This window comes from Rhinoraja longicauda, chromosome 2 (assembly GCF_053455715.1).
Source record: "Rhinoraja longicauda isolate Sanriku21f chromosome 2, sRhiLon1.1, whole genome shotgun sequence".
NCBI classification, from domain to species: Eukaryota; Metazoa; Chordata; class Chondrichthyes; order Rajiformes; family Arhynchobatidae; genus Rhinoraja; species Rhinoraja longicauda.
In genome coordinates, this window is record NC_135954.1 from 102,644,228 (window position 1) to 102,662,705 (window position 18,478).

Consider the following 18,478-nt stretch of genomic DNA (forward strand, 5'->3'; position numbering starts at 1 on the left):
ATTGCTAGTAGGTTTTACCATTGCATAAAAGTTTTATTTTAGATTACTAAAAAATACAGATGTTAAAGTTTCACAACAAGGTCTCACAATTGCCCATCTGAATGGTCTGCATAAACCACTTGTCTTAATCTCTTCCAACGAGGATGCTTTGCACAAAATGCTCTAGTGAAGTCAAATAACAAATACTAAAATAGCTTGGAAAGAATTGTATTTCTGCTGGCAAATCACATTGTACAGAATTAACTGTATTTCACATCATAATTGTAGAGAAAACATTCTGCATGATTCTTCCTCAAAATCATTTTTTTTCTCCCCCAAGAGCTAGATACGTTACTTGCCTTGAATTTCAACAAGCATTAGGAATCCATATTTACTCTGTTATAGCAGCTGCAAACTTAGAAATTGAGGTAACAAGGAACTCCATTGAATTGTGCCATTCGCAAAACCCTAGAGCCATCTTTGGATCAAGAACATTGCTGTTTCCACATTCATCTCCTTCAGAGATTAGGTGCAAGTAACCATCAATATTTCAGTTGAATCCACCTTGATCCTGTGTTACTATGGGGAAGTGATAAGATCCTTGGCATTAGTCCTTTTATTCTGTATTACCTCTGCACCCAACTTGGATCTCGTTTGATAGATTCACTTTCAGGCCCTAAAATTGCAGCCCCACTTGTGCTTTGCCCAGCTATCAAATACCTGAAAAAAATCAAATAAAAAGAAACATTAACTTAAGTGGTTAATTGGAGCATAGAAAATGTTTTCCTTGGGTTAAAATTTCTTTGGGTGCAGCATATTGTTAGACTGAGACACAAGGAACTGCAAGTGCTGGAGTCACTCAGTGGGTCAGGCAGCATATCTGAGGGTCATGGACTGGTGATATTTTGGATCAATATCACTTTTTATGTTGAAGTTGAAGGACTTCCAAAAAAAAAAGTTGCATCAAAAATAGCATAGAAAGGAACTGCAGACGCTGGTTTATACCAAAGATAGACACAATGGGGTGAGGCAACATCACTGGAGAAAAGGGATGGGTGAAGTTTCGGGTCAGAACCTTCTGATTGAAAGTAGAGGGGAGGGAACTAAAGGTAGGAAAACATCAGAACAAATCAGGACCAGTTAACAAAGACAGAGGAACTGGGGTGCAGACAAAGAATGTGAGCACAACCACACTGTGGTAATAGTGTGAAGGGCCTCGACCCGAAACTTCACCCATTCCTTCTCTCCAGAAATACATAGCCAATAGGTGCAGGAGGAGGCCACTCGGCCCATCGAGCCAGCACCACCATTTAATGTGATCATGGCTGATCATCCACAATCAGTACCCCTTTCCTGCCTTCTCCCCATATCCCTTGACTCCGCTCGCCCAAAGAGCTCTTTCTAACTCTCTTTTGAATGTATCCAGTGAATCGGCCTCCACTGCCTTCTGTGGCAGAGAATTCCACAGATTCACAACTCTCTGGGTGAAAAAGGTTTTTCCTCATCTTAGTTTTAAATGGCCTACCCATTATTCTTAAACTATGGCCCCTGGTCTGGACTCCCCCAACATCGGGAACATGTTTCCTGCATTTAGCATGTCCAATCCCTTAATAATTTTATGGTTCGCTAACATCGCTTCTCATCCCTCTAAATTCCAGTGAATACAAGCCCAGTCGCTCCATTCTTTCATCACATGACAGTCCCGCCATCCCGGAAATTAACCTCGTGAACCTACGCTGCACTTCCTCAATAGCAAGAATGTCCTTCCTCAAATTAGGAGACCAAAACTGCAAACAATACTCCAGGTGTGGTCTCACCAGGGCCCTGTACAACTGCAGGACGTCTTTGCTCCGATACTCAGCTCCTCTCATTATGAAGGCCAACATGCCATTAGCTTTCTTCACTGCCTGCTGTACCTGCATGCTAACTTTAAGTGACTGATGATCAAGAACACACAGATCTCTTTGTACTTCCCCTTTTCCTAACCTGACACCATTCAGATAATAATCTGCCTTCCTGTTCTTGCCACCAAAGTGGACAACCTCACATTTATCCACATTATTATACTGCATCTGCCCCCTCACCCAACCTGTCCAAGTCACCCTAAATCCTCACAGCATCCTCTTCACAGTTCACACTGCCATCTAGCTTTGTATCATCTGCAAATTTGCTAATGTTACTTTTAATTCCTTCATCTAAATCATTAATGTATATTATAAATAGCTGTGGTCCGAGCCTTGCGGCACCCCACTAGTCACTGCCTGCATTCTGAAAAGGACCCGTTAATCCCTACTCTGTTTCCTGTCTGCCAACCAATTTTCTATCCATGTCAGTATCCTACCCCCAATACCATGTGCTCTAATTTTGCCCACTAATATCCTGTGTGGGATCTTATCAAAGGCTTTCTGAAAGTCCAGGTGCACTACATCCACTGGCTCTCGCTTGTCCATTTTACTTGTTACATCCACAAAAAATTCCAGAAGATTTGTCAAGCATGATTTCCCCTTTGTAAGTCCAAGCTGACTTGGACCGATCCTGTTACTGCTATCCAAATGAGCCACTAGTACATCTTTAATAATGGACTCCAGCATCTTCCCATTGATGTCAGGCTAACTGGTCTATAATTCCCTGCTTTCTCTCTCCCTCCTTTCTTAAAAAGTGGGATAACATTAGCTCCCCTCCAATCCACAGGGACTGATCCAGAATCTATAGAACATTGGAAAATGATCACCAATGCGTCCATGATTTCTAGGGCCACCTCCTTGAGTACCCTGGGATGCAGACCATCAGGCCCTGGGGACTTATCAGCCTTCAGTCCCATCAGTCTACCCAACACCATTTTCTGACTAATGTGAATTTCCTTCAGTTCCTCCATCACGCTAGGTCCTCCGTCCCCTAGTACACCTGGGAGATTGTATCTTCCTTAGCGAGGACAGAACCAAAGTACCTGTTCAACTCCTCTGCCATTTCCTTGTTCCCCATAATAAATTCACCTGTTTCTGCCTTCAAGGGACCCACACTTGTCTTAACTAATTTCTCCTCTTCACATACCTAAAGCAGCTTATAATATCCTCCTTTACATTCTTGGCATAGTTACCTTCTGTTGATCTTTAAAAGTTTCCCAATCCTCTGACTTCCCGCTCATCTTTGCCATGTTATACGTCTTCTCTTTTATTTTTATACTGTCCTTGACTTCCCTTGTTAGCCACGGTTGCCTCTTACTCCCCTTAGAATCTTTCTTCCTCTTTGGAATGAAATGATCCTGCATCTTCTGGATTATTCCGAGAAATACCTGCCATTGCTGTTCCACCGTCATCCCTGCTCGGTCCCTTTCCTGTCAATTTTGGCCAGCTCCTCCCTCATTCCTCCAACGTCCCCTTTGTTGAACTGAAAAGTGATACTTCCAATTTTACCTTCTCCCTCTCAAATTGCAGATTACAACTTATCACATTATGGTCACTACCTCCAAATGGTTCCTTTACCTTGAATTCCCTTATCAAATCCGGCTCATTACACAACACTAAATCCAGAATTGCCTTCTTCCTGGTCGGCTCCAGTACAAGCTGCTCTACGAATCCAACTCGGAGGCACTCCACAAACTTCCTTTCATGGGGTCCAGTACCAACCTGATTTTCCCAGTCTACCTGCATGTTGAAATCTCCCATAACCACCGTAGCATTTGCGTTTGTTACATGCTAATTTTAACTCCTGATGCAACTTGCACCCTATCTCCAGGCTACTGTTTGGGGGCCTGTAGATAACTCCCATTAGGGTCTTTTTACCCGTACAATTTCTCAGTTCTATCCAAAATGACTCTACATCTTCTGATACTATGTCACCCCTCGCAAAGGACTGAATTTCATTCCTTACCAACAGAACCACCCCACCCCTTCTGCCCACCTGTCTGTCCCGCTGAGTTACTCTAGAATTTTGTGTACATCTTCGGGGTAATAGAGCAGAAAGAGTACTGAGAAGCAGTAGAAAGCTTTTCATGTTCAATTATGCCTTGAACAAAGAATGTTGACAACAGGTGTTAACATATTTAGTCCCTTATTTGACTTCTAATGCCAAGAACAATTAAACTCAAGCTGTTGATGGCTCCATTGGACACATTGTCCTAAAATGCAATAAAAGTTTAACTATGCAAAGTACTACAGGCATTGATGTTACAAAATGAAGAAAGAAATTAGGGAAGAGACAGATGACCAAAGTCAAGACCAACAAATGAGAAATAATAATCTGCTAATTTATACAGAATTAACATTGCAGTTAAATTTATAAAATAAAAACATAATACATAGCATTGGAGCTGTAAAATTCCAAGTGGCCTCCTCTGGAAGCCTCCGTAGAAGATGAGAGGTTAAACAAATGTTGAAGAGTAGAGATTAAATCAGTTTGCCAAGTTACTGTAGTGCAGAGTGTCCACAGTCGTGCAGATCACTGAGAATATACTAATTTGCTCTAATAACTGCACCCTTTACCCGTCTACTCTAAAACATTCCGTTTTTTTGTTTCTTGAAGGGGCAACAACACAGATTAGAACTGAACTGGGAAGACAAGGTGGCAAAATCCGCGAGATAGATAGATCCCCACCCGAGCTAGGGCCTCGACCCAAACTGTCACCCATTCCTTCTCTCCAGAGATGCTGCCTGCCCCGCTGAGTTACTCCAGTTTTTGTGTCTATCTCCGAGCTATCATTTGTTCATTTCCCTCCACAGGTACTGTCAACCTGCTGGGTTCCTCCAGCAGTCTGTTTTTTTTGTTGCACAATCTCTTTTCTCCACTTTAACAACTGAATTATCCTGTTTTCTTGAGGGCAGCAATAGGAAATGTGTTACCCAACGCAAGGATCAGTGGAATCTCTCTCTCCTCCTGCCCCACACACACAATGTAGCTTTTCTGGAAATCAAGTAATTCAAAATCAACCTGTACAAAATTAGCTTGAATTTTCTTATAAAGCAGAAACAAGTGGATTCATTTTGCCCTTTTAGCATCCAGGCTTCTTTTAAACAGTCACTCACTTGTTGGTTACTTCTATCAAGCCGTCACGGTCAACTTGAAAAAGCTGCTCCCTGCGTTTCAGCTTCATGTCATCCGAGATACAATAGAGAAAACGATCTAATCCTGGTGAAGAAGCAGAGAGAGTGTAATAAAACAGCATTTTCAATTGCTAAATTGCATGAATCAATTCTGGCAACTCCAAAATGGTGTGCTTTCAATCACACTCATTCACTGCAAGTGCAAAGAGAAACTTATGAATGCACATAGTTAATTCTATATATGCTGTACCAAGCACTTTTGCAAAGATGATTGAATGATGTGCTGGCACCCCGAAGGCAATGCCGATTTTCATCATCTATGTCCGTTAGGAAGTGGCTCCCACGACATAAGAAGCAGCTTAACACATGCTCGAGGACCATCATCGATCTTTATTGTTTCTGGGAGAGGTTGTGGTGCAGCAGGGGACAGTTGGTTGATAACTGTGGTTGATAAAGAGGGCCCATTCACTTGCATGCCTCAGTGAGTGAAGCAATGATTTGGAACCTTTGACTATCTGAGCAAAAAAAAGTTGATGATCAAGACTTCAAACTCTGCAAAACACACAAGGTCCACAGGGCAGCAGTAACCACTGCCTTCTTGTGCACTTTTGAAGGGTCTCGACCCGAAACGTCGCCCATTCCTTCTCTCCTGAGATGCTGCCTGACCTGCTGAGTTACTCCATAATTTTGTGAATAAATACCTTCGATTTGTACCAGCATCTGCAGTTATTTTCTTATACTCTTTGCAACATAGACTATCTGCAGATGGAACTCAAAGCAATGGAGAAGTATCATCAATGCTCTATTGGCTAAGTACTGCAAATTTCCCGGTCAAATCTGCTGTGGTTACCCCAGTATTGCAGCTGGTAGAGTTGGTGAGCTCGACTCCAGCGACCCAGGTTCAACCATAACCTCTGGGGCTGTATGTGTGGAGCTTGCATGTTCTCTCCTTATTTCCACACGAGTTGCATCCAGGAGCTCCAAATTCCCCCACATGGATATGTAGTTTATTGGCCACCGCTAATGAGTGGTAGATCATTGGGAGGTTAATGGGAACATGGGGAAAATAAAATAGTATTATTCACTTTGGAAGTAAGAATAGAAAGGCAGATTATTATCTGAATGATGTCAAGTTAGGAAGAGGGGATGTTCAACGAGATCTGGGTGTCCTAGTGCATCAGTCACTGAAAGGAAGCATGCAGGTACAGCAGGCAGTGAAGAAAGCCAATGGAATGTTGGCCTTCATAACAAGAGGAGTTGAGTATAGGAGCAAAGAGGTCCTTCTACAGTTGTACAGGACCCTAGTGAGACCGCACCTGGAGTACTGTGTGCAGTTTTGGTCTCCAAATTTGAGGAAGGATATTCTTGCTATTGAGGGCGTGCAGCGTAGGTTCACTAGGTTAATTCCCGGAATGGCGGGACTGTTGTATGTTGAAAGGCTGGAGCAATTAGGCTTGTATACACTGGTATTTAGAAGGATGAGGGGGGATCTTATTGAAACATATAAGATAATTAGGGGATTGGACACATTAGAGGCAGGAAACATGTTCCCAATGTTGGGGGAGTCCAGAACAAGGGGCCACAGTTTAAGAATAAGGGGTAGGCCATTTAGAACGGAGATGAGGAAGAACTTTTTCAGTCAGAGAGTGATGAAGGTGTGGAATTCTCTGCCTCAGAAGGCAGTGGAGGCCAGTTCGTTGGATGCTTTCAAGAGAGAGCTGGATAGAGCTCTTAAGGATAGCGGAGTGAGGGGGTATGGGGAGAAGGCAGGAACGGGGTACTGATTGAGAATGTTCAGCCATGATCGCATTGAATGGCGGTGCTGGCTCGAAGGGCTGAATGGCCTCCTCCTGCACCTATTGTCTATTAGTGTAAGTGGGTGCTTGATGGTCAGCATGGTGGGTCAAATGGCCTGTTTCTGTGCTGTACGAGTGGACCCCCCCCGCCCCCCACCACAATGTCCTTCCCCTCACCACATCCCCAGCATTGAGGCATTACTGCATTGATGGCTCCGATAGGCAGGCTCCACCCCTTGCATTGTTGAAACTGTACTCCGAAAACAGAGACATCATTGAGCTCTGCTGTGCTAGAGGTACCAGGTGATGAATGCAAATGATTCATGGATGTTCTTTAAGCCTCCTTGAAAAGATGCAACATTCCAATGGGCCTGTAGGCATTCCTGCTCTATGACTGCTCAAAATAGAGGAGCGCTTGGAATGGCACTGAGAATCTGAAGCCACTTTAATGGGAGTACAGGGAGCCCAGTGTAAACAGCAAGCTTCTACCTTACCCAAGCTGCCACCCAAACACCCCCCTCCCACACTGCGGCAATGTCAGCATCTCACATTGGCTGCATCAGCCACAGGAAACCCGTAGAACTTGAAGCCAACACCTTTGAATGTCCAAGATGATTAGACCAACAAACGTCTTTGTTGAAGTCATCATACCTGCTAGTTTACAGCAGGCACCTGGGACCCAGTCTTACATGCAAAAATAGACAAGTTAGAATTTTGTCAGAGGTTAAAATGCACAGAACAATAACAAAAATGGGAACGTAATCTGGCTGCTTCTGAGGTGCTTGGTGGCTCATCAGTGCACAGGAGAATAGCTGGACATTTAAATATGATCAGGATGCCTGTCTTCACTTTCATACTTATTATATTGTTAAAGCACACACAGTTAGGTTTTCCAGAAACACAGATGCTTCTTCCAATCCAACAGTCTATTATTCACTATCATATCTTTATTAATGATCAAACATTCTTACCCTTGTCTGATGGTGCTATGGGGGCATCCACAGCTGAAAAGATGGATAATTTGGCTTCATCAATATCGTCTTGTGTAAATTTTCCTGCTCTGGCCCAAGCAATGCTTCTTCTAAATACTGACATTGTATCGAGAGAATTAGGATCTCTGTAATTATAGATAGTAATTTTCTTGTATATTATATCCATAACTCAACCATTTTTCATTGTATTATCTTCAAACATTTGCTCATGAATGATAATTAAATGCACCATAAACTTACAGGCAATACATTTAAATTTTTATAGAGGCCCAATAAAATGTGGAGGCAGAAAATTAACATTCGAAGCCTGAATGTAGTTGAGGGAAGTTTAACCCATCTCTTAATTATATTACGCATCTAGAGTATTTACTCTATACCACGTATTCAATGAGATCATTTACACAAATGATCAAAAGGAGAACACTTGCAAATTCAAAACTGTTTTGATCCCTCAAATGATCTCATATGTTACAAATTTCCATCTCCATTGACCAGCCTTTATATTTGAGACAATTTCTGTTCATTCATATTGCGTCCACGATGATAAACAATGATAAAGCTACACATGAAAACATATTCCGAATAACAAGAACTTCCATTGTAGTGCTTATAATAAAGCACAAAATAGGTACACGAAAAAATGAAGCTCGGCCAACAGCGATATTGGGGAGATGGCCGAACAGTTGTTTGAAGTGGTATCAGATGTATATTGTTGTTGGTTTATTATTGTCACGTGGAGCAGGGAACCGTGGAAATGCCTTGTTTGCATTCTATCCAGTCATATCATACTATACCCATGTACAATCAAGCAATAATAATAATAATATATTAGTTTATTTGTCCCACACCGGGGACATTTACAGTGTTAAAGTAGCAAAGTGGATAGTAAGAGATCATTCATTATAAATAAAAGTAAAGACAAGGATAAATTGTCATCAGTTTACTGTGTATTCCTTAACTGTTACTGTTGACTCGTCTGCTGGGAGCAGTGCTGGTTGTGCAGTCTCACGCACTTGGGGTGAAGGAGTCTGTCATTGAAGGAGCTACTCAGTGCAGTGACAGTTTCCTGCATGGGGTGGGAGTCGTTGTCCAGCAGCGATGTTAACTTTGCCATCATCCTCCTCTCTCCCACCGCCTGTACTGAGTCGAGGGGGCAACCCAGGACAGAGCTGGCCTTCCTGACCATACACAAGTAATGGTGACGTAAAATACTGGACCGATTGTAACAGATGATAGTGAATCCTCTTCTGCGACTAGCAGGTAAAAAGTCACAATGCTCCGGTGCCAACTTGCTCTTGTATCGAGGTATGTTCCAGTTAAAAGCCATCTCCCAGCATAATTGGAACTTTTAGCACCAGATCTATAGCCCCAGTTGAAATATTATCGCTTCATAACAGCTGATAAAAATCAAGCAAAAGGGGCAACTCATACTTCAATCTGTGTTCTTCTCTGCACAATTTAAACCATTTAAAAAATGTCACGGGTACCTGTAAGAATAGAATGAAAATAGACCGCTGTTGCTTAAGTTGGCACCGCCTCCATACGCCCCACCTTTCTCTCGGATTTCACGGTGGAGGAATTTAGAAGTAATCAGTCGTGCAAGAACAGAAAGTCTATAAATAAAATGTAATTAATAGCAAATGCATTTGTAACAATACGACTGCACTATGAGGAACGTTACACAGCGAAAGTGAAGTTACTCTGCTGACAAAGCTCACTTGTAAATATCCATGATCATAGTATGCAAAAACATAGCAAATCACTTAACTTCATTTATTTCCTTTCCCCATGATACCCACCCATTGATATGATTTAGAATGCTAAGTTGCCAGCGCCGTATGGCCAGAGGAATCAATTTAACACATTTATGGATTAAAAAGTAATTGAGATAATAAGCTGGGTAAAAAGAACAGATTGATTGATACAGCATGGAAACAGGCCATTGGCCCACTGAGTTCACGCTGACCATCGATCACCCTTTTGCACTAGGTCTATGTTATCCCACTACGACATCCATTCCCTACACATTAGGGGCGATTTACTGCGGTCAATCAACCTACACACCCGCCGTTTTTGGGATATATGAGGAAACGGGAGCACTGGGAGGAAACCCATGCAGTCACAAGGAGAATGTGCAAACTCCACACCACCCGAGGTCAGGACCAAACCCGGGTCTCCGGCCTTGAGCCAGTAGCTCCACTGGCTGCGCCACTTTGCTGCCTAATCTTCAGACAAAGTTCCTTTAATCCATTTCTATAGGTTCTGAAACCGCAGAAGTGGTTCCAGGCAACTTCAAAGAGAAATCAATATCATAATTCCACACCACCTACTGCATCTTATATATAAACCAAAAAAACGTTGTATTTACCTTTTATTTCTATAATATGGACTCTGCAATATCTCACACAAAGATTCTTATCCAATTGATGCTCTCTAGATAACAATCTGCTTGATTTTATTCACCTTCCCAATCCCAGCTAATTTTAGCTTCTTTAGGGCATGACTGACATTAACCAATTCAGTAGAGACCAAAATTGAAATGGGGGCATTCATTTTAACATTATGGTGAATTTATCTATAAAACCATAAAGGAAGTAATTTTAATTCCACCCTCTTCTCCAATGTTCTCCAATGTTCTAATTTACCTACAAAATCAATAAGTGCTGATGTAAATTTCATTCCCTTCCTGGAAGGCACAATTTATTTTAAAAATATAGCAGGAGTTCAATTTTGTCAATTTAATTTTCTAAATGGATGAATTTACTTAAAAGACCACTGGGGTCGACAGTATTTTCATTTCCTTCTCCAAATATAGTCAAGACTGGTGTAGTGAAGTTTAAGGTGTTTTTCAGATTTCAGATCAAAATCTCAACATTAAAAAATAATTTTCTTCCTCTCCCATATAATTTTGTTTAAAGTCATTACTTTACCTTTTATTCAAAGTCCATCAAGAAATTAATCTTTGCAATTTTATACTAATGCAACTTACCTGGCAAAGTCAGGATCAGTGTAGGAAACCGTGCGTATACATTCACTGACGTAATTCACAGGGAATGGAAGCTGGAAGTGTGTCTTCATTTGACAAGCTTTGAAGGTAGGTTCCTAAAAGGAGTAGCCAAAGAGAAATTTAAACTTTCCACTAAGCATTGTGTAAATATGTAACACTACATTGCCTTTGTATACAAGAGGGATTCAACTATTTATTCTGACAAAAGCTCTCAGACTGTTCTTCATTCCACAGATGCTCTCCGACGTGTTGAGTGTTTACAACATTTAATTTTTTTAATTTAACCATTAGCTGAATCACTAAATAACTATAGGTATCACAAAATGCTGGAGTAACTCAGCAGTTCAGGCAGCATCTAGGAGAGAGGGAATGGGTGACGTTTCGGGTCAAGACCCTTCTTCAGTCGACACGAAACGTCATCCATTCCCTCCCTCCTAGATGCTGCCTGACCAGCAGAGTTACTGCAGCATTTTGTGATACCTTTGATTTGTACCAGCATCTGCAGTTATTTTCCTACACTAAATAACTATAAACAGCTCCTTGCGCACATTCTTTGTAAGAAAATAAAATCGTCGTCGCCATGGCTATCCCTCGAGGTCGAGGATGATGGTCTATGTTCCATTGGTTTTATGAACTCTCAGCTAGCTTATGAGTCCAATCCTGGCTTTGAAAGTTCTTTGGCATTCAGGGCAGGTAATTCCAGATGTCACATCGGGCGTTGGTTGTTGCTGCCTCTCTTTCTGTTTACTTTTCTTTTCTTCTAATTCTGCACATCAGTTGGCTTCGAAGGTCGCTGTTCCTTTTTGGATGATGGTTCGCCAGAGTTTCCTGACCTTGGCATTGGCTTCCCAATTGTCGATTTCACATTTCTTCATGCTGGCTTTTAAGGCATCTTTGAATCTATTCTTTTGCCCGCCTCTTTTACGTTTGCCTTCTTTAAGCTGGGAGTAGAAGGCTTGTTTTGGTAGACGCTCGTCTTCCATCCGAACAACATGACCGCTCCATCTTAATTGGTTCTTGATGGCAAAGGCTTCGATGCTTGATGTTTTTGCTTCATTCAGCACGCTAACGTTGGTTCTTCTGTCTTCTCAGCTGATATTTAAGCTGCTTCGAAGACATTGTTGATGGAACTTTTCAAATGTTTTCAGATGGCGTTGATATGTTGTCCAGGTTTTTGATGCATACAGGAACGTTGGAATCACCACTGCTTTGTACACTAACATTTGTGTCTGTTCGGATGTCACGATTTTGAAAGATTCTTGTTCAAAGCCGTCCAAAAGGTGTTCCAGCACACTTAAGGCGATGTTGGTTCTCGTCATCAAGGTCGACATTGGAGGTGAGGTGACTTCCAAGGTACGGAAGTACCTTGATCTACATTTTCCAGGGTTGTTTCACCAAGTTGAACTGACGGTTCTTTCCGATTTGTCTCAGTTAGTGACAATTGGTAGATAACCTGTCTTCTTGGAGTTGATGGTATACCCAAAACAAAACTATTGCTGTATTTCATATGTATACATTCTTTTTGTTACACTCCAATTACAAGAGGATTTAAAAATATAAAGTCCTCAAAGTCAAAACCTAGCACAAGCGGACAAATACCAAATACGCAGGTTATCATTGGTGAACGTTAATAAACTCTGGGGATTAATAATAATAATAATATATTCCTTTATTCGTCCCACACCTGGGAAATTTACAGTGTTACAGCAGCAAAGTGGATAGCAAGAGATCATTCATTATAAATGGAAGATACATAAATTGTCATCAGTTTTCTCTGTGTTCTTAGCTGTTATTGTTGACTCGTCTGCTGGGAGCAGTGCTGGTTGTGCAGTCTCACAGCAGCGGGAAGGAAGGACCTCCTATATCTCTCCTTCACGCACTTGGGGTGAAACAGTCTGTCACTGAAGGAGCTACTCAGTGCAGTGACAGTGTCCCGCATGGGGTGGGAGTCGTTGTCCAGCAGCGATGTTAGCTTTGCCATCATCCTCCTCTCTCCCACCACCTGCACTGAGTCGAGGGGGCAACCCAGGACTGAGCTGGCCTTCCTGACCAGCTTGTCGAGTCTCTTCCCTTCCACCGCTGAGATGCTGTTGCTCCAGCAGACCACTCCATAGAAAATTATAAAGTGTGATCAATCTTAAAATGATAAGCAGAGGTCCACAGCTACTTTGTAATGGATGGTAACAAAAGCTTTTCACTGTACCTCTGTATACGTGACAATAAACTAAACTAAATTATTTGTGGTAAAAGATTGCAAGTAGTGCGGGGATCTTGTCATCATTGGGAATCTCTCGAAGTCCACCATTGTCCCCCTGGTGGGTCCTTTCTGTGGGCCTCGAGATGGCTGAAGAGTCGATCCTGGAGCAACAGACTTTATTGCAGGTGGCATGTCTGTCCAGGTGGACGCCTGTACATCTTTTAACATGGGGAGACGGGTGTACGGACAGCCACCACACAGCCCATGACAAGGACAGATCCGGGCAGCTCTCCCAGCTGCAGCCTTTGGAGCCGTTGTGTTGCTCCTCCTGCTCGCCAGCCGTCAACGTCCAACTGTTTCACCAGAGGTCTTCTTCTTGGCCCACACGGTGTCTGGAGCCTCCCTCTCGATCTGTCTGCCAAGGGTGATCCTGCCAGCTGCATAGCTCCAGACAGTTTAGCTCTCAAGAAATTGGGCACAGGGAAGCTTCTCAACCACAACAAAGTGGCGATCCTCAAGAGAATTTAGTGCACACACAGCAACTGTACAATCTTGACAAGCAGGAGACCTAGAACCCTGAGGTAATGAAGTCCTGCAGCCTTAGTAAAACACAACGTGCTGGAGTAACTCCGCGGGTCAGAGAGCATCTGTGGAGGGAATGGATAGGTGATGATTCGGGTAGGGACCATTCTAGTCTGCTTTTAAAGATATTGAGACCCAAAGATTCTCATCAGCTGATCAGCCTATGACAACGTTTTCTTAACCAAGAGCTTAGTCTGCCAGTCTGTCAAGTTTTACGTTAGGTACTGTAGTAGCTAGAGGGGGAAATTGTTAATAAGTACTAGAAGCACAATTAGGCCAGTTGGCCAATGAAGTCTACTCCGCTACTCAATCATGGCTGATCTATCTTTTCCTCTCAACCTCAGTTATAAACTGTAGACTTTTAAATTGAAATTTAAAAGGTTGAAATTGCTTCAACCTGTCGCTTCTCAAGAGTTTGCCTATGAGCTCAAAACAAAGACAGGAGGTTGGACGAGGGAGAAGATCCTCTTGTGCCTACTAGCGAGTGGCATTCCTGTTCTTTCCACACAGGCTGAATGTCATTTGCCAATTTTCACTTTCATTTCTCAGAAATTACAAATTGAGCAATTAAATAGCAAATAAATACCTAATCCTAAGTTTGGTTTTCAAAATTCAGTACAAATATAACACGCCCTACTTTTGCTTCCAATCGTCACTTCTGAATGGATGCATGTACAATAACACTGAATTGTAGGTCATTGTTCTTAAAATTTAGCGGTCAACTCAGCTTCCAGTGTTGTATTGAATGTCATATTCACAGAAAGCTGAGATAGTCCAAAGATTTAACATAAAAACAAAAGATTCTGGATTTAAAAAAATGTCAGCCAGTATCTATGGTCATTAAAAAAGTCAACATTTCAGGTTGAAGACCCTTCAACGAATTTGAGAATGACTGAAAAGCTGATCTTGGTGACAGATGAGAGCAATGGGTGGATTGAATAATGTAGCCACTAAGGGACAGTTTTTGCCTGTGTAGTGCGTTGCTAATGTTGTATAGTTTAGTTTACTAGGACATGCCTCACAGGTCAGAATATACAATTGAAAGAAAAAAAAAGGAAGAGATAGCAGACAAAAATGCCCAGTTGCGATAGAAAGAGAAAGGAGGACAGAGTTATCCAAAGTTGGAGAATGCATTGTGGAATCCCACAGGCTGCAACAAACCCAGATCAAAGGTGAGGCAATGTTGTAGTTTGCATTGGGATCTATTATAGCAATGCAGGAGGCTAGAGACCAAGAGCTATGAATAGGAGCGGGATGAGGAATCCAAGCAGCAGGCAACAGGATGTTTGGGGTCAATCCTGCAAACTAATGCCAGGTGTTTTTAGGGCGGCACAGTGGCGCAGCGGTAGAGTTGCTGCCTTACAGCGAATGCAGCGCCGGAGACTCAGGTTCGATCCTGACTATGGGCGCCGTCTGTACGGAGTTTGTACATTCTCCCCGTGACCTGCGTGGGTTTTCTCCGAGATCTTCGGTTTCCCCCCACAATCCAAAGACGTACAGGTATGTAGGTTAATTGGCTGGGCAAATGTAAAAATTGTCCCTAGTGGGTGTAGGATAGTGTTAGTGTGCGGGGATCGCTGGGCGGCGCGAACCCGGTGGGCCGAAGGGCCTGTTTCTGCGCTGTATCTCTAAATCTAAAAAAATATCTAATCTGTGTTTATTGAAGGAGGACACATTGTGAACACCCATTGCAATACAAATTATTAAACATCTCCAAACATTTAGCAATTTCCACCAAAATAATAGGCCTTGCATTAATATTCAAATTTTATGACGGCCTTGGGCCCAGTGAAGGTACTGCATCAAAAAGTAATATTTTATATCTTAAAATTTTAAGTTTAGTGTTTTCAGAAAGTTCATCAATTCAAAAATATCAGTCTTACAAACACAAGCTTCCTTGAAACTCTTGAACCTCCACGCACATCACCCCCGACTTCTTCAGGATTGAGTGGTTTCTGCAAGAAAATTGGTCAAATTTAGTCCGAAGTTGTAACCTTTTACATTGAAACTTAAAATCAAACAGTTGCTGTCATTCGAATGTTCGTTTCACAAGTTTATTGATGTGGGCACGAAGGCGAGAATGGAGTTCAACGATGGAATTTCTGATGCGGTTTGGAGAGGACAGGGTGGGGAAACCAATTTTAGAAAGGCAACAAGAATTTTAATACAAAAATAAAATACTTTGGATATAGGAAATCTGACACTTTGAGGCACTTCAGTGTTGACTACACTAAGGAAAAATAGGAACGATAGGGATGTGTCATCCAAACATCACTGGCATGCAGGGACTATTCTCGGATTGCTTTAAAGCAAGTCAAATTGGTCTGGTATCATCTTTAGAAAAAGCACCAACTAAACATAATGACTGAAATTGCACTAAACTTTCAATGAACCTTGAACCACAGGTGCAAGCAAGTATGCCTGTGGGAAACACCAAGATCTAAATATGACAAATAAAGTGAACGTGGACCACGGGGCTGGGGAGAAGGTTTGATCATGTATTCTGATTAATGCCTAATTATTTAAGTGATTTAGATTTTTATTTTAACCTTTGAAATATCTCATAACACAAAAGGAGAAAAATGTTTCTGAAAATCCTTGACAGCTTTAATAGTGGCTTCATTCTGGAGTTGAAGAGAGCATAGAAGGTTAGTTTGGTTCCAGGGCCTAATATCCAGTTTCTACCACAACAGTCGGATACGACAGAGATTCCTGGAATCTCATATTCAGAGTTGTTGTAAATTTGGCCAGTTAGAAACCTGACAACGCCATAGTAGGTGCGATGTTTTAAACTTGTGTAATTGGCAAATAAATAAATGATGAATCAATAAATAAATAATACTGGCTAAATAAAAATAATCCATTGATACGATAGTGGCGTTTAAGAGGCTTTTAGATCGGCACATAGAAGTGCAGGGAATAGAGCAATATGGACCATGCACAGATAGATGGGATCAGTTTAACTTAGCATCATGTTTCACACAAACATTATGGGCTGAAGGACCCATTCTTGTGCTGTACTGCTTTATGTTCTATGTAGGAAAACCCATTTGCACGCTTGTCAAGGTGGACTCATGACTACTAACCACAACTCAATAAACAATATTGAAGGTATGAGAAGAATAAGCCATTCTTACAAGTTTTGGACTTGGTTCCAATTGTTAACTATTCGTATGACGACAGTAAACTAAAAGGTAGATGTAGAATTATTAATTTGCTGTTGAATTCCAATAACAAATGCTGTATTGATGCTGTAACCATTCTATACTAAGGTCACAGCGATGTGGAACGGGTGAGTTTACCAAGTACGGAAGAATATTGAAGTCCACCATCGAAGAGGTAACTTTTAAAAAAACATCCTAACAGTGGATGACACTCATCCACCATGGATGACTGGACATGGGTTGCTCATACAATTAAAATACCCTTATATGCAACTGACGTTATCTTCATAACATTTAGATTTTTATATCTTTTTGGATACAATTGAATCACATTTGTCTGTTACAATGAAAATTTGAGTCTGGAAAGATATCAAGTATGGTTCCCAAAGCAACACGCGATGCGCGCACACACACACACACACAGCACAAAGAGATTCCTTTAACTGTTCCTGTTAGTGGTCTAGCAACAGTAGCACTCCATAGGGCTTTATACCATTAAAGAAAAACTGAACAGTAAGTGAGATGACACATAACTGTGGCATGAACACATGAATATACGAAAAAAGGAATTGGCCATTGTGTCAGTGTCTGTTCCCCATAGCCCCATTTCCTTAGTCTTTCAAAAATGTATCTGCTTCCTTTTTAAATACCCCCAATGACCTTGCTTTAACAACCCTCAGGGGTACAGAATTCCAGATTCAGCGTTCCAATTTTAAATGACCGAACCCTAATCTTGTGGTATGTCTACCTGTTCAAGTTTTTACCCGAGTGGAAACATCTAGTCATCTACCCAGTCGTGCCCCTAAGAAACTTGCATTTCAATGTCATCTTGCATTCTTCGAAACTTCAAAAGATATTTCCACTTGTGATAAATCAACCCTGCCATCCTAGGGAATTTATGGAGTGCTGCCAATGCCTGAATATCCTCTCTTAAACAAAGGACCAAATTTGTACACAGTATTCCAGTTGCTACCTCACCAGCACTCTGCATAAAGCTGTCAATACTGATTTCTGAACTCTAATTCTCCAGTAATGAAGGCTGATGTGGCATTTGTTTTCCTAACCATTTTTTGTACTTGTCTAACCTTGTGTTTCATGGACAAGAACACAGTTCATACTTTGATCATCCACTATGTTTTTCCATTTATATAATAGTCTGCCTTTGCATTCCACTGATGTGTGCAACCTTGCATCTCTCCACATTAGATTCAGTTTGCTGAGATCTTGCCCATTCACTCAGCCATGTCTAATATATAGATACAAACACTTCTACGGTTGTCACATATAGGGTGAAAAAAAAGTGCAGAAACACATTCCAAATAGAACAAGCAAATGGCAAGTGGACAGAAATGAACAATTCAAAAGTAAAGTACAAATTTGGTAATTACTCGAGGCAGGAAAAGCATGAAGTAAGCTGATGGTGCTGTTTACAGCAGTTTCCACCCACTGAATTTTGAATATTTTGAAAGTCGTACCTCAATAATATTAGAACGGATGAGTTTCTTGTCTTTCTTTTTCTTTCCTAATCCAGGAATGTTTCTTAAGAATTTTTCAACTTCCTTTGACACTTCAGGAATTTCTTGGGGAGCGGCATTCACTGCACATCTATCAAGATAACATAGATCAATGAATTACCTGCAATAATCAATTCATTGCTGTTCATACAAAGTTGTGGTCTTTGCGATTTGACATAATGATGACATTAACTAAGTGAATGGTAAC

At 41.5% G+C, this 18,478-nt stretch overlaps 1 protein-coding gene across 1 annotated transcript in view; it reads right to left on the minus strand.

Moving 5' to 3' along the window:
• The window catches only part of pitrm1 (pitrilysin metallopeptidase 1), a 63,923-nt gene continuing 45,445 nt past the window's right edge, over positions 1 to 18,478 (minus strand). The window contains exons 21-27 of the mRNA XM_078429528.1: positions 18,232 to 18,361; positions 15,476 to 15,547; positions 10,796 to 10,908; positions 9,294 to 9,419; positions 7,786 to 7,931; positions 5,001 to 5,103; positions 1 to 699 (exon numbers count right to left, since the gene is read on the minus strand). Of these exons, the coding sequence (XP_078285654.1) occupies positions 606 to 699; positions 5,001 to 5,103; positions 7,786 to 7,931; positions 9,294 to 9,419; positions 10,796 to 10,908; positions 15,476 to 15,547; positions 18,232 to 18,361 (784 nt within the window). The 3' untranslated portion in view covers positions 1 to 605. The remainder of the gene's footprint in view (positions 700 to 5,000; positions 5,104 to 7,785; positions 7,932 to 9,293; positions 9,420 to 10,795; positions 10,909 to 15,475; positions 15,548 to 18,231; positions 18,362 to 18,478) is intronic.